Source organism: Schistocerca cancellata, chromosome 5, assembly GCF_023864275.1.
Source record: "Schistocerca cancellata isolate TAMUIC-IGC-003103 chromosome 5, iqSchCanc2.1, whole genome shotgun sequence".
NCBI lineage: Eukaryota > Metazoa > Arthropoda > Insecta > Orthoptera > Acrididae > Schistocerca > Schistocerca cancellata.
The window spans coordinates 65417270-65430284 of record NC_064630.1 but is presented as its reverse complement, the minus strand read 5'-3'; the positions used below and the strand labels follow the sequence as shown (position 1 = coordinate 65430284).

The following is a 13015-nucleotide window of genomic DNA, read 5'->3' as shown; positions in this document are numbered from 1 at the left end:
TATTCTTGAGTTTTACAGGAGGAATTGTCAAAGTAACACATACAAGTCTGGACCATACATTTTTTTGTGCTATAGCACGAACGAATATGATTCATCGAACGTAGTTCTTTATAGAGAAACATGTAAGATACAATGAAGTACAGGTTTTGTGTAGCACTGAACACACTGACTGGACAACAGTAATACAGCTTGCAGAACAGGCAGAGTACTCGTTTGCGATCACTTAAATAATACTGTTTCTTTGGCGGCTCACCAGTGTGCCAGGGGGACAATCCAAGTGACGTCTATAAGAGGGCCAGTGAACTGTATGGACATGAGATCTCTGAAACCGTACACATCATGAGTGACGGTACATCATTCTGTGCACAAGAATACCATGTTACTCTTCAAATACATATTATACTGTCTTAAGAATACTACAGTGCCCTGGTTTTTAAAATCAGCTTCCATGCAAATGAGAAATGCAGAAACCAGTATCATACAACTGTTGAACACAACATATATAATCAATGTTTACTACTAGTATGTCACTTTTTCAAGCATTACTTTTTCACATTTTTATCAAATACTTGTCACAGTCTGCATAGCAGTTCACCTTGTAAGTATGTGAAGCATGTACTCTTACTGGGTACAAAAGACAAAAATTGTAGATGAGCAACTGCAACTCACAACCTGTAGTCTGTAAAAAGAAGTAAAGAAGTGGTTTCATTTTCATTTTTCATATATACAACATCTGCTGTTTCCAGAAACAAATTTCAATTAATTTATCTTACATAAAACTTTTTTGGGGAAATAATTCCCATCTTCAAGTATGTCAGTTATTTTCATGTTCCATGGTTCATTAGCACATTGTGATGTAAACCAAGTCATTTTACATACACATCACAATTCAATTTTTAAATATGGCTACATGCCGAATATTTATAAAGTAGTAGCAGTTATTCTTTTTAATATCTAAAGATGTGACTCAGTAATCCACCTCACTACAGTAATAGAAATTGTTGTGCAGGATAGAAGGAGTTTTCAATGAAAAACTTTTTTAGTTTGTTCTCAAATTTTACTTTGTTTTCTGTCACACATTTTACATCCCTGGGTAAGTTACCAAAAATTTTTGTTGCAACATTGGGTACCCCTTTTGTGCTAAAGACAACCTGCATGTGGAGCAATGAATGCCATGTTTCCTTCTGGTATTGTAATTGTGTGCCTCATCGTTCCTTTTGAACTGCACTGGATTATTTACACAAACTTCAAGAGGGATTAAATATACTGTGACGCAGTAGTCAAAATGTTGAACTTAAACAGATGTCTACAAGATGATCATGGGTGAACACCACGTATTATTCTTACAGCACTTCTTTGAGAAATGAAGACATTCTTTCTTAAAGATGAGTTAGACCAGAACATTATTCCATATGACATTATTGAAAGATAACATGCAAAATGTGTCAACTTGCTGATTTGTCTCTCCCCAAAACTTTCAATGACTATGTGCAAATGTGACCAAACTATGTTGTTTTAGGAATTCCAAAATGTGCTTTTTCCAGTTTAAATTCTCATCAATATGAACGCCTAACAATTTTGAAGTTTCTATTCTATTTATTATTTCCACCCCATGTGTTACACGTATCATTGGTGTAGTATCCACAGTGCAAGACAGAATATGTTGTGTCTTTTTAAAATTGTGGGCGACCATTTATAGAAAACCAGTCTATGATACTTCCAACACTGTTTACTATTTCTTCTGTTTCTGTAGGTATGGTTGGATTGTTTACAGTACTACAGCCATCTGCAAAAAGAACTAATTTTGCTTGTTGTATATTAGACAGAAGATTGTTTACATATGTGAGAAACGATAGTGGACCTTAGACAGAGCCTTGGGGAACGTCATGCATTATTTCTCCCCAGTCGGAATAATGTCTCTGAACTGCATTATTTTGACGAGATGTGACATTATCCACTGGTTACCTATACCATCAATCACATAAAACTTTAATTTAACTGCTATTTTATTATTTCATGTATGTAAATTTGGTGAGTGAACATGGAAGTAGCATTCTCAATAGTACAATTCTTCTGGAATCCAAACTGTGACTTGCTGAGGATATCATGTTTTCTGATGTATTATAGCACCTTACGTGTGACCCTTACTGTTTGTCAGGTAGTGCATGATTATGAAGTCAGCTTCATTGTAATGTATACAAAAACATTTAAAAAATTTATATTTACTTACGTATCTTGGTCTAATAGCTGGAAAATGTTAAAGTAACTGTACTTGCAGAGTTATGAATACCTTTTAATGTGATAAATTATGTTTCCCAAATAGCAACTAATGAAACAGTAACTGTTAATAAGGCAACAACCAACTTCAAGATGTAAAATACACTAGTAACATGGAGAACTCATATTGTTTTAATTTATGTGTCTACTGTTTTTTCTTTATTCCTTTTATTAGAAGGCAATTCTCACAAAGTACACTACTTATCAGATATCTGCTTCATTCACATTGTCACAGTTACACTCATTTTGTATCACACAACAATTCTTTTTACAGAAATTATAAACATGATTTACTCAATGGCTAGATAAGATGCCCATTGTCTTAAATATATACAGTAACATGTCTAGCCACAACAACAGCTCAATGTACAGTTTATACTCTCCAGTTTGCCTGGAGACATTAGTAATACGGCCAATGTACTGCTGTGAGACTACATTGTAAATAATGTGAATGAGTTTTATCTCCACAACACGACAATCATCTTACCGAAAATTAAGAATGACATGTCACAGAAGAAAGGTAATATCTTCCAATGTCTCGTATGGCAACAGAATATTCACACAGGAATGTAAAAGGTGTCACACACACACACACACACACACACACAATACAGTCACATGTAGCAATTTGCAGGACTAATTTAGAAATTTTGTGTTAACAACTAATACAAAGGCATAATACGATATGCGCGATACTATATCCTGGTAACAAAATAATTCCAGCAAAACATCAATGACAGTCTTTGTACAAAGACAGTTGTTATATACAGTGTGATGCTATCGCCTGTATCGATAGCGTTTGAAATGAAACCACAACTGAAAAATGTTGTTATGGAACTGACAACGGAATCCACGCTTGTAGGAATATTCCCATTCACGATTGACAATTTTAAATGCAATATCTTCATATGGTGGACCAGCATGAAAGCGTAAAATTGCAAAATCTCTGTTGTCACTGCAAGGTGTCTGAAACAAAAGAAAGTGTATCTGCTGACATGAAAAGAAGAATGTAAAGAACTATTCTATCATGGTAAACAAATAAACTGAGAGAAAAAGAGGGAAAAAGGTGTAAGGCTTCTATACAAGGAAACAAACATTGCTCAGTTCCTAGAGGAAGATAGACAGAGTGTAGAGAGAGAGTGAAAAAAGGGTAAGATAGGTGAAGGGGAGAAGCACAGTTGGAGAGAGATGGGAGGGAAGGAGGGAGAGGGAGAGTGGGAGAAGGAGGGCGAGGGGGGAGGGGCGGGAGGGGGAGAGAGAGAGAGAGAGAGAGAGAGAGAGAGAGAGAGAGAGAGAGAGAGAGAGAGATATTGGGGGGGACAGGGAGGGAAGGAAGGTTGAGGGGGGAAGGAGAGGTACCCACAGTACTAAAGCAGTCTCTGCTAAATCGGCGAGTATTTCAGTCTACAACTGATTTACTGAGCCAACTAGGGACTAAGCTTTCATAATTCTGATGCCTTTAGTTCTACAACAGTGTGTGTTCAATATGCTCAACTACCACTGAATGCACATACCAGCTAATTTTTTTAAATGAATTTCCAAACCAATGCAGTAATCTAACAATTCTGGCTACTAAAAGATTGACATTTAAAAACTACAGTCAAAGGTACACCATCTGTGTATGGATAAGAAATTGTTCTCTCTCATATCCTTTCCCCCAGTAATGCTATTCCCACATACTCTGCAGGAAAACTCTGGTTGTAACGTTCAGAAGTCAATAAGAGGAAACATCAGAGAAAATGAAAATTTGAGATGGCCCTAGAGGCTTGCTCGGATATTTTAGGACAAGTCTTGGTCTGAACCAAATTTTATTTTTTCATGGAATAATTGTCAATAAAAGGCAAGCAAAAACTGTACTATAATGCATAAACTGTGGAAATGCCATAAAGTAACAAATAGGCAGGATTTGAACTTTAGCAAAACAGGCGGCTTGGAACGGTAATGAACTGAATATTGGTATCTTCCATGTAATAGTATTGCTCTGCATACAAGATACACAAGCTTAGTGCCCTCATAGTTTAACAACCTCACCAATCAGTTTTGAGGGAACTATTCCAAAATACTTTTTTAAATGTTATATACTCACGCTATTATGTTGAAAAGTTTGGTTCATTTCTTTTAATTTTTTCAAAATATTTTACAAATATATACTGACACAATATTATGCTGAAATATGTAGTTTATGGGGAAATTTAGGATATTTACAAACCCTAATTATTTCCCCATTTTAACACTTGCAGTAACAGAGCTCTTAATGGGCAAACACCACGTCATTATCATAATACTTTTGTGGAAACACTACTTACTATGTTTTTACTGTATTGTTTCCCAAAACAATGTGATATTTTACAATAACACATTGTTCTTCACTGTCATATTTCCTAACAGTGCCTGTTGGATGGCAGTAGTTATGTTGTCTGGATTTTTTTTTTATTTTTTATTTATTTATTTTTTTTTTTTTTTTGGGTGGGGGGGGTTAGATTTTTTCCACTGAACAATCAATTCCAAGATATGCTGCACTGATAACTGAAGTATTTGTGACATGTGTGGGGTGATCTGATGTGTGGATTATTTCGTTCTCCACTCAGCTACAGGAGTCACTGACTTCATGCTCACTGTCCCAGTCAGAAATTCTCTAACAGTTACAAACGCACAGTCAGTTCAGAGTACTGATCCAATGGATGCACTTTTCAGTACTAACCATGTGTAACTGGCAAATAAAATTGCACTACCATCACAGGAAGAAAAGTCAACAAAGATGTCAGGGCCACTGTGAATCAGTGCCTACAGTTGCAGTTCTTGGCAACACAAATCCAGCACTGTAGACTAACTTGACAAACTGCACAAAAAATTCATCCAAAAACACCAGGAACGTGACCAGGCCCTATCAGAGAAAAGTACATTCATGTTTCCAGATGCAAAACATAAGTGGATAAGTTGCACTGTGAGGATGCATGACACTGGTCTTTCACATGGATATAGTCCACACGGAACACTGACTTAACGGAGTGCCAGGACAGCCCTTTTGTTGGTCAAGTTGTGAAATACCAGCTTGTGATTTTAAGAAGTAGGTCTCACATTTCAGGCCATAATAAATGCTCAAAAATCCGTGCGGGAGGATGTGGATCAGCTGTTGAATTTTGAGAGAATATTGTGTAATGAGAAGGGAAATCCTTTGTGGTTTGGTATTGGTATAGTTAGAGTATTAAAATATTAGAAGAAAGGGAGGATACTGAAGAGGCTCTCTCCTGGACCTGCAGAGTATGCAAGTGGTATTATATTGACAGAAGAGCAAAAAAGAGTAATCTATGCCCTTCGTGCACTACTGGTGAAAGTAAGGGAAGAACTGATCATGATTAAGGGAGGACAATAGTTGGGAAATGGCAGTTGGCATAAAGACTGAATGAAAGAGAATATGATTCGATAGTTTCACCATATCATCACAAAAAAAAGAAAAATGCAGGAATCAGGGAGCCTAGAAGTGTGCAAAATGTTTTACGGTACAGAAATTCAGTTATAGGAATGTTTAGAGCCTGTACCACAGCCAAATGCAGCACTAAGTCAACTGAGAGAGGATTAAGGATTTTATAAAAGAGGGCCACTGAGGGGGGATAGTTTGGACAGCTATGGGGCATAATATATACAAAGTGACCTCAACAATACAGTCTCCATGATTCACAGCAACAATATGCTTTTTGCTGAGTTCCCATCGCTGTGACTGGCCATGCCCCTGTGGAGCTACGAGGTGGGTTAATACAGAGTCTGAAATGGCACTGATGACAGCGGACTTCATGCATATTTCCCTGGTACCAGTCAGGAATACCAATAGATGGTGTTTCTCAAGGCATGGCCTGCACCTAAGCAGGACTGGTAAGGGAAGAGTGATATAGCCAATTTGTGGAAATATTGGGGCACGTCTCTGGCCACACATAGTAAAATATCTGCTGTCATGGGTAGGACAAGTAGTCTTTTCTTTAGGATAAATCTGATCAGATTCACCTGCATAAGAAATACCTCCATCATTTTAACTTCTACAGCAAGCAGTCACACCACACAGATTCTGATAAACAAAGGCACTCTTACTAGACATCATTAACAAAAACAAAAAAAATACAGGAGCAAGTAACATTGGCCATTTCACAGACTTAACAATTATCTTCAAAACATGTAACCAATAAAAATAATGTACAACAATTTAAAGCTGAGCTAAAATTTTTGAACTGCACAACAGAATGTCAGACAAAAGTAGTGTAGACACACAAAAATCCAGTATATAGTATTATAATGAAAATAATCGATTTTCGACAATATAATGTAACTAGATAGACAAAAAATCTACTATCCCAGTGCCGGCAGAAGAACATGTATAAAAAAGGTTTTACTTATGCAAGTTTTTGGAGCCAGTGGCTCCTCCTTTTGGCAGAAAGGTTGAAGGGGAAGCAAGAGGCGTAAAGGAAACGTAACTGGAGAGGTTTAAGAAAAGGGGTACAGTTCAGAAAAGTCACACAGAACCCTGGGTCAGGGGAGACTTAGCGAATAGAATGAGAAAGGAAGACTCATCTTCTCATCACGTCTGGTAAGTCTCCCCTGACTTGGGGTTTCTGGATGACTTTTCCAAACTCTGTCCTTTTTCTGAACCTCTCCAGTTCCCTTCCCTTCATCCCTCTTCCTTCCCCTTCAACCCTTCTGCTGGTAGGAGCAGCCACTGGTTATGAAAGCTTGCACAAGTAAAACCATTTTTATATATATGTTCTCCTGCCACCACTTGGTGAGAAGATCTTTTATCTATCCAATTACGGTATATTATTATTATACAAATTTGGCCGTTAAAGACCGTGAAAACAGTTATTTCTTGCGCTTCTGGGAAGTCTTCTTTCTCTCAGTCCACACTTCTTTCATTCTTGCGCTGAAGGCGGCTTTTCTCTCTTCAGACCATTTAGTTCCACAAGTCTTCTCAATTTTCACACCAAAACCCGTGAATGAATTCAGTTTTTTTCTAAAAAGGTTTCTGTTAAATATTGTTTCCTGATCTATGTCCATTTCTTTTAGATCTCTTTCTGTGTTGATAAACCATAAATTTTTATTTTTTAGATTTGCGATGTACAAAAATATTTGTTTTGTAAGCCTATTCGGGTTCATCCTCATGATGTGAGCATAAAAGGAGCATCTTCTTTTTCTAATTTTGTCTGTAATTTTGCTGCACTTCGTATACACTTCTTTGTTGCTTTTTAGTCTGTATACAGGCTTGCCTTGATCATCTGTTATTTTCCTGTGTCCAAGAATTGTCCTCACAATTCTTCTTTCACGATTTTCTATCTGTTCTGCGTATGTAAAATTTGCCAGTGTTTCAGATGCATATAGTATCTGCGGTCTAATGACAGTCTGGTAGTGTCTGAGTTTAATGTTTTTGGATATACATTTTTTTGAATACATTTGTCTGCAGTAGTGAGTTGCTGTCTCTAGTTTTTGTATTCTAGCCCTGCAGGCTGGATGACCTTTTGCCACAGGCTGAATTAGTTCACCAAGATATTTAAAATGTTTAGATACCTGTATTTTCCCGTATTTCGTAATTATTTTCTTTGGTGGATTTTTGATATTTGTAATGATTTCTGTCTTTTCAAAAGAAATTTGCAAGCCTGCTTTGCCAGCAGTTTCTTTAAGTAATTCTATTTGTTTTATTGTGTCTTTTTGTGTGTTAGCTAAACAGGCGAGATCGTCAGCGAAGGCAAAACAGTTGGTTTCAATGGCTTTGTAGCACTTCCCTCCAATTTGGACTTTCTCAACTCCATGTTTTTGCGTGAGTTTTCTCCATTCTGCTGTGACTTTATCCAGAACACAGTTGAAGAGTACCGGGGACAGCGCATCTCCTTGTCAGACGTCGGTTTTGACCTCGAAATGCCGTGAAATTTCACCTTGGAATTTTACTTTTGATGTTGTATTTGTTAATGTTTCTTTGATTATGGTGATTGTCGTTTCATCTATTTCATATTCTCGAAGTGTTTTGATGAGTGTGTCCCTATCGATTGAGTCATAAGCTGTTTTGAAATCAATGAATGTTATGAAATATTTCTTGCTCCTTGTAGATAAATAGTTCATTGTTGTTTTGAGGTTAAAAATTTGTTCGGCGCAGGATCTTCCTGGTCTGAAGCCAGCTGGATATTCTCCAAGTTTTCCCTCTATAATTGGTGATACACAATTGAGCAGGGCTTTTGATAGAATTTTGTATGGCACTGGGAAAAGCGATATTCCACGATAGTTGTTAACATCCCTTTTGTCACCTTTTTTAAACAAAGGGTGAATTAGGGCAGTTTTCCAGTGACTTGGGATTTTCTTGGTTTCCCATACTTGTTCAAGTTCTTTGTGTAGTGCTTCTACTGATGTTTCTCCCCCAAGCTTGAGCATTTCTGCTGTAATTGTGTCTTCTCCACATGCTTTCCTGTTTTTGAGATTTTTGATTATGTTCGTGATTTCCTCTCGTTTCGGAGGTGTTGAATGTGTTGGTAACGTTTCTGGTTGCGTAAAACTGAGAGTCTGGATGGGTGTTTGGCAGTTTAGGAGTGTCTCAAAATATTCAGCCAGGATTTCACAGTTTTCAGTATTGTTGGTGGCGAGAGTCTTATTATTTCTCATAAGGTTTAGGCAAGGGGACTGGTATCCTCGGAGTTTCTGGTTGAATGTTTTGTACCAAGCTGCCGTGTTGCATTTCTTGAAATTCTCTTCGATTGAGTCCAGTTGTTGTTTTTCATATTGTCTCTTGGTGTTGCGAATAGTTTTTGAGGCATTCTTTCTGGCTTGCTTAAATTCATCAAAGTTGTTTTCAGTTTTATGTGAGTTCCACTTTTTCCAGGCTTTAAGTCTTTCATGCAGAACTTCATTACAGTTGCTGTCCCACCACAGGTGTCTCGGTTTGCTCTTTTTTGGAAAGGTTGTTTCTGTTGCCTCAATCAAGTTGTTCTGAAATTCTTGGAGGTTTTGTGAAGGGGAGAATGTCTTTAGTTTTTTCTGAAAATCCTTGAGGTTAGAGTTGGACTTAAGGTTGTAATTTCTCAGGGTTGTAAGATCAAAATTTATATTATTTCTGTTTTTATATTCACTGTTTCTGCTTTTCTGTTTGTTTTGTGGGATCAGTTTAGTTTTTATTTTCGTGAGATAGTGATCGGAGTCGAGGTTTAGAGATTTTCGGACACGTGTGTTCAATATTTCTTTTTCACATTTGGAGGAGATGGCAACGTGATCTATTTGAAATTCTCCGATACTCTTTATCAGAGATACCCAGGTTTTTTGTTTTCTGGGAAGATGTTTAAAACGTGTTGACATTCACTTGAGTTTAAACTGCTTACAGAGCATAATTAACCTTTCTCCATTTTTGTAGGTTCGTTTGTGTGCGGGAAAGTTGCCGACAATATCGCGGAATTTCTTTTCTTTTCCAATCTGAGCGTTAAAATCTCCTAGAAGTATTTTTGCATTGTTTTCTGGGATTTCTGATATATGATCCTTAAGGTTTTCCCAGAATTCATCTGTTTCTTCCCTATTTTTAGCATTATTTTTGTCATTTGTGGGAGCGTGAACATTGATTAATGTGTATTTTTTATTTGCACATCGAAAAGTGAGGAAAGATGTTCTCGATGATGTTGACCAAAAATGTTCGACAGAGTTCAGAATTTTTGTGTTTACAGCAAAAGCTGTGCCAAGCTGAGGGCATTTCTTCATTACAATTTTTCCAGGTTTTCCTTTAAATATCCTGAATTTGTTTGATTCAAATGTGTTTTCATTTACGGTATATATTATTATTATTATTATTATTATTATTATTATTATTATTATTATATGAAAGGATTGACTCTTACTGTACACTTCTTTAAAAGTTGGAGGATCATGCACTTATGTCAGAAAAGGAACACAATTTAAATCAAGACATGATCTTAGTATAGTTAGTTTCAGCGGAAAATCAACTATGGAATTAACATTACTTGATATAAATAAAAAATTAATCATTTTGTCTGTGAATAATCACCTAGCAGTAGAGTGAATAATTTTGCTTGGAAACATAAACAAAAACATCACAGACAAAATAAGTTGCACCTTCATACAGATACTCCAGATTTTCAGCATGTCCCTGTTAGTCAACAGTACAACAAAAGTAAATACAATGACAACAAAGGTAACTGACCATGTGGTGACGAAAATAGACAGGGAAAAATGTGATGCAGATGTAAAACTAGTTGGACTGAGATTATTTCTGCCAAATAATAACAGTAAAATCGTGTATGGAAAGAAATAACTGAAATGCTGGCCTGCAAAGTTCTTTTACCAACTTCCAAAATGCAAAATTTTCCAACACAACTACAAAACCAAAGATGTAGTGAAATCTATAGAGAAGCCAATTTAAATGTGAAAGTCTGTTCTCTACATTATTAAAATTGAATATGAAAGACATTTCCACAAGTATCCACATCAGCAACAATGTTTCACAAAAGCAAGCAGATACCAGCAAGTATTAGAGTCCTTAAGTAGTAAAATTCCATGAAAAATAGTAAGACCGAGAAATAATTTTTAAATTTACAAAAGTGGTTGTGATGCTCTTGACCAGAATGAGAGTAAAACAGGCATTTTCCTATATCTTTTGATTCTGTAGGCTATAATAATCCACTAAATAACCTAGAATCATTTGGAATAAGATGTGTAGCAAACAACTAGTTCTGATCATACATTGCAGAAAGGGTAAAATAGTACAGATAACACAAAACTGAAAGAAAGCTAAATTTTAGTGAAACACATATCAGATACAAACTCGGTTAAATTATGACTTACTCAGGGTAGCATGCTAATAATGATACTGTTCTTGCAATACATACATGACTGTGAACAGAATTAGTCATGGGATAAACTTCTTTTTACTGATGACTGTGACATTATAGTGACTGAAAAAACAATAAAACTCCTTGTGGAGAAAGCAAATGAAACCCTCGAGAAAGTTCAAAAACAATGCTATGAAATTCAATTTTGAAAATGACAGTTACACTAAATGTAGATTGCACCTTTATAGATTGTACTACAAACACAAAATTTCTATGGGTCAATATTCATTGTTTCTTTAAGTGATGTGACTGCAAACAGAATGTACAAATTACAGAAGAGGGCTATAACAATCATAACCAAAAACAGTAACTTGGCTCCTTATAAAGGTCTGTTCAAAATATTGGAGATTTTAGCCCCTGTTCATCATATTGCCCGCACTAAGAATCTTGCATCAAATGGTTCAAATGGCTCTGAGCACTATGGGACTTAACATCTGAGATCATCAGACCCCTAGAACTTTGAACTACTTAAACGTAACTAACCTAAGGGCATCACACACATCCATGCCCGAGGCAGGATTCGGACCGAAGCAGTCGCGCGGTTCCGGACTGAAGTGCCTAGAACCACTCGGCCACCACGGCTGGCAAATCCTGCATCAAGAGGATTGAAACTGACAAGAGGAATTTGTGTGAGCAGCAGAGGGGTGATACTGTAACAGCACTGTCATAACCAGTTCTATGCATGATGGAGATAATGAGAAGAAGTATGTAGATTTAAATAATGAATGTTGATCTTAAATATATTGACACTGAAGGTCTGTTGATATTAGTGCCAATTAAAACTCAACCACGAGATGTGTACCTTCCAATTTCTTTCAATTATTCTTTCCAATTAATTTTTTTAATTATTCAATCAGCAATTATAGTTTCCATTATATTTACCAAGAAAGAATAAACATGCAATTCAAAGATGTATTTTCTACCAAAGTATAAAATTGTATGATAAACTACCCAAAGAGATGACTAGAACAAACTTATTTAAAAAGGTAGTTAATAAGTACCTGTCAGCAATTTGAGGTCTGTTCAAGAATGCCAGAACTTTGTCCACAAAACTTTTCTATGCTTACTTTTGCTTATTGTATTTATTCTTCTTCAAAATACCCTCTTCCATGAGTGATACATTGCCCCCAATGCTGTTTCCACTTTCAGAAGCACTCTTGGCAGGCCTCTTGCTGGAATGCACAGAGCACCGGCTGTGAATTTTCTCTTATCTTGTATATCGTTGCACATCTTCATCCCTTAAATGGGGTTTTCAACTTTGGAAATAAAAAAAAAAAAGTCCGCAGTGGCCAGGTCTGGAGAGTATGGAGGGTGAGGCAGTACAGTGCAATAGTCACACACCAACAGGAATGAATGTGCGGGTGTGTTATCAAGAGGCAAGAACCATGAATTGTCTCACCACATTTCAGGCAGTTTCCTTCTCACATTTTTTTGCATGCACCACTACACATCCCGATAGTACCACTGATTAACAGTTTGTGCCTGTCGATGAATTCATCATGGAATAATCCCTCAAAGTCAAATGAAACTATCAGCATGGGTTTGACAATTGATCAGACCTGACGAGCTCACCCCCCCCCCCCCCCACCCCCCGTTCTCCCCACCCCCTCGGAGAACCTTCCCGAACCATTATGAAGATTGGACCTTGGTCTCAAGATCTTAACCATAGACCCATGTCTCACGACCAGTTAGGATTCTCTTAAGGAACATCTCATTCTCATATGTGCGATCCAAACGGTCTTCAGAGATTGTGAGGCAAAGACCTTTCTGGTCTTGACTGATGAGCCGTGGGGTGAACTTGTTGGCAACAGATGCGGTGTTAGAATTTCCTGAAATGATGCAACTGAAAAGTTACATTCTTCCACAATCTCTCAATCAGT

At 36.9% G+C, this 13015-nt stretch overlaps 1 protein-coding gene across 1 annotated transcript in view; it reads right to left on the bottom strand.

The window, feature by feature from the left end:
• Nucleotides 1-2375: 2375 nt before the first annotated feature.
• Nucleotides 2376-13015, bottom strand: part of LOC126187669 (cactin) — a 180483-nt gene continuing 169843 nt past the window's right edge. The window contains exon 12 of the mRNA XM_049928901.1: nucleotides 2376-3243. Coding sequence (XP_049784858.1) covers nucleotides 3055-3243 — 189 coding nt within the window. The 3' untranslated portion in view covers nucleotides 2376-3054. The remainder of the gene's footprint in view (nucleotides 3244-13015) is intronic.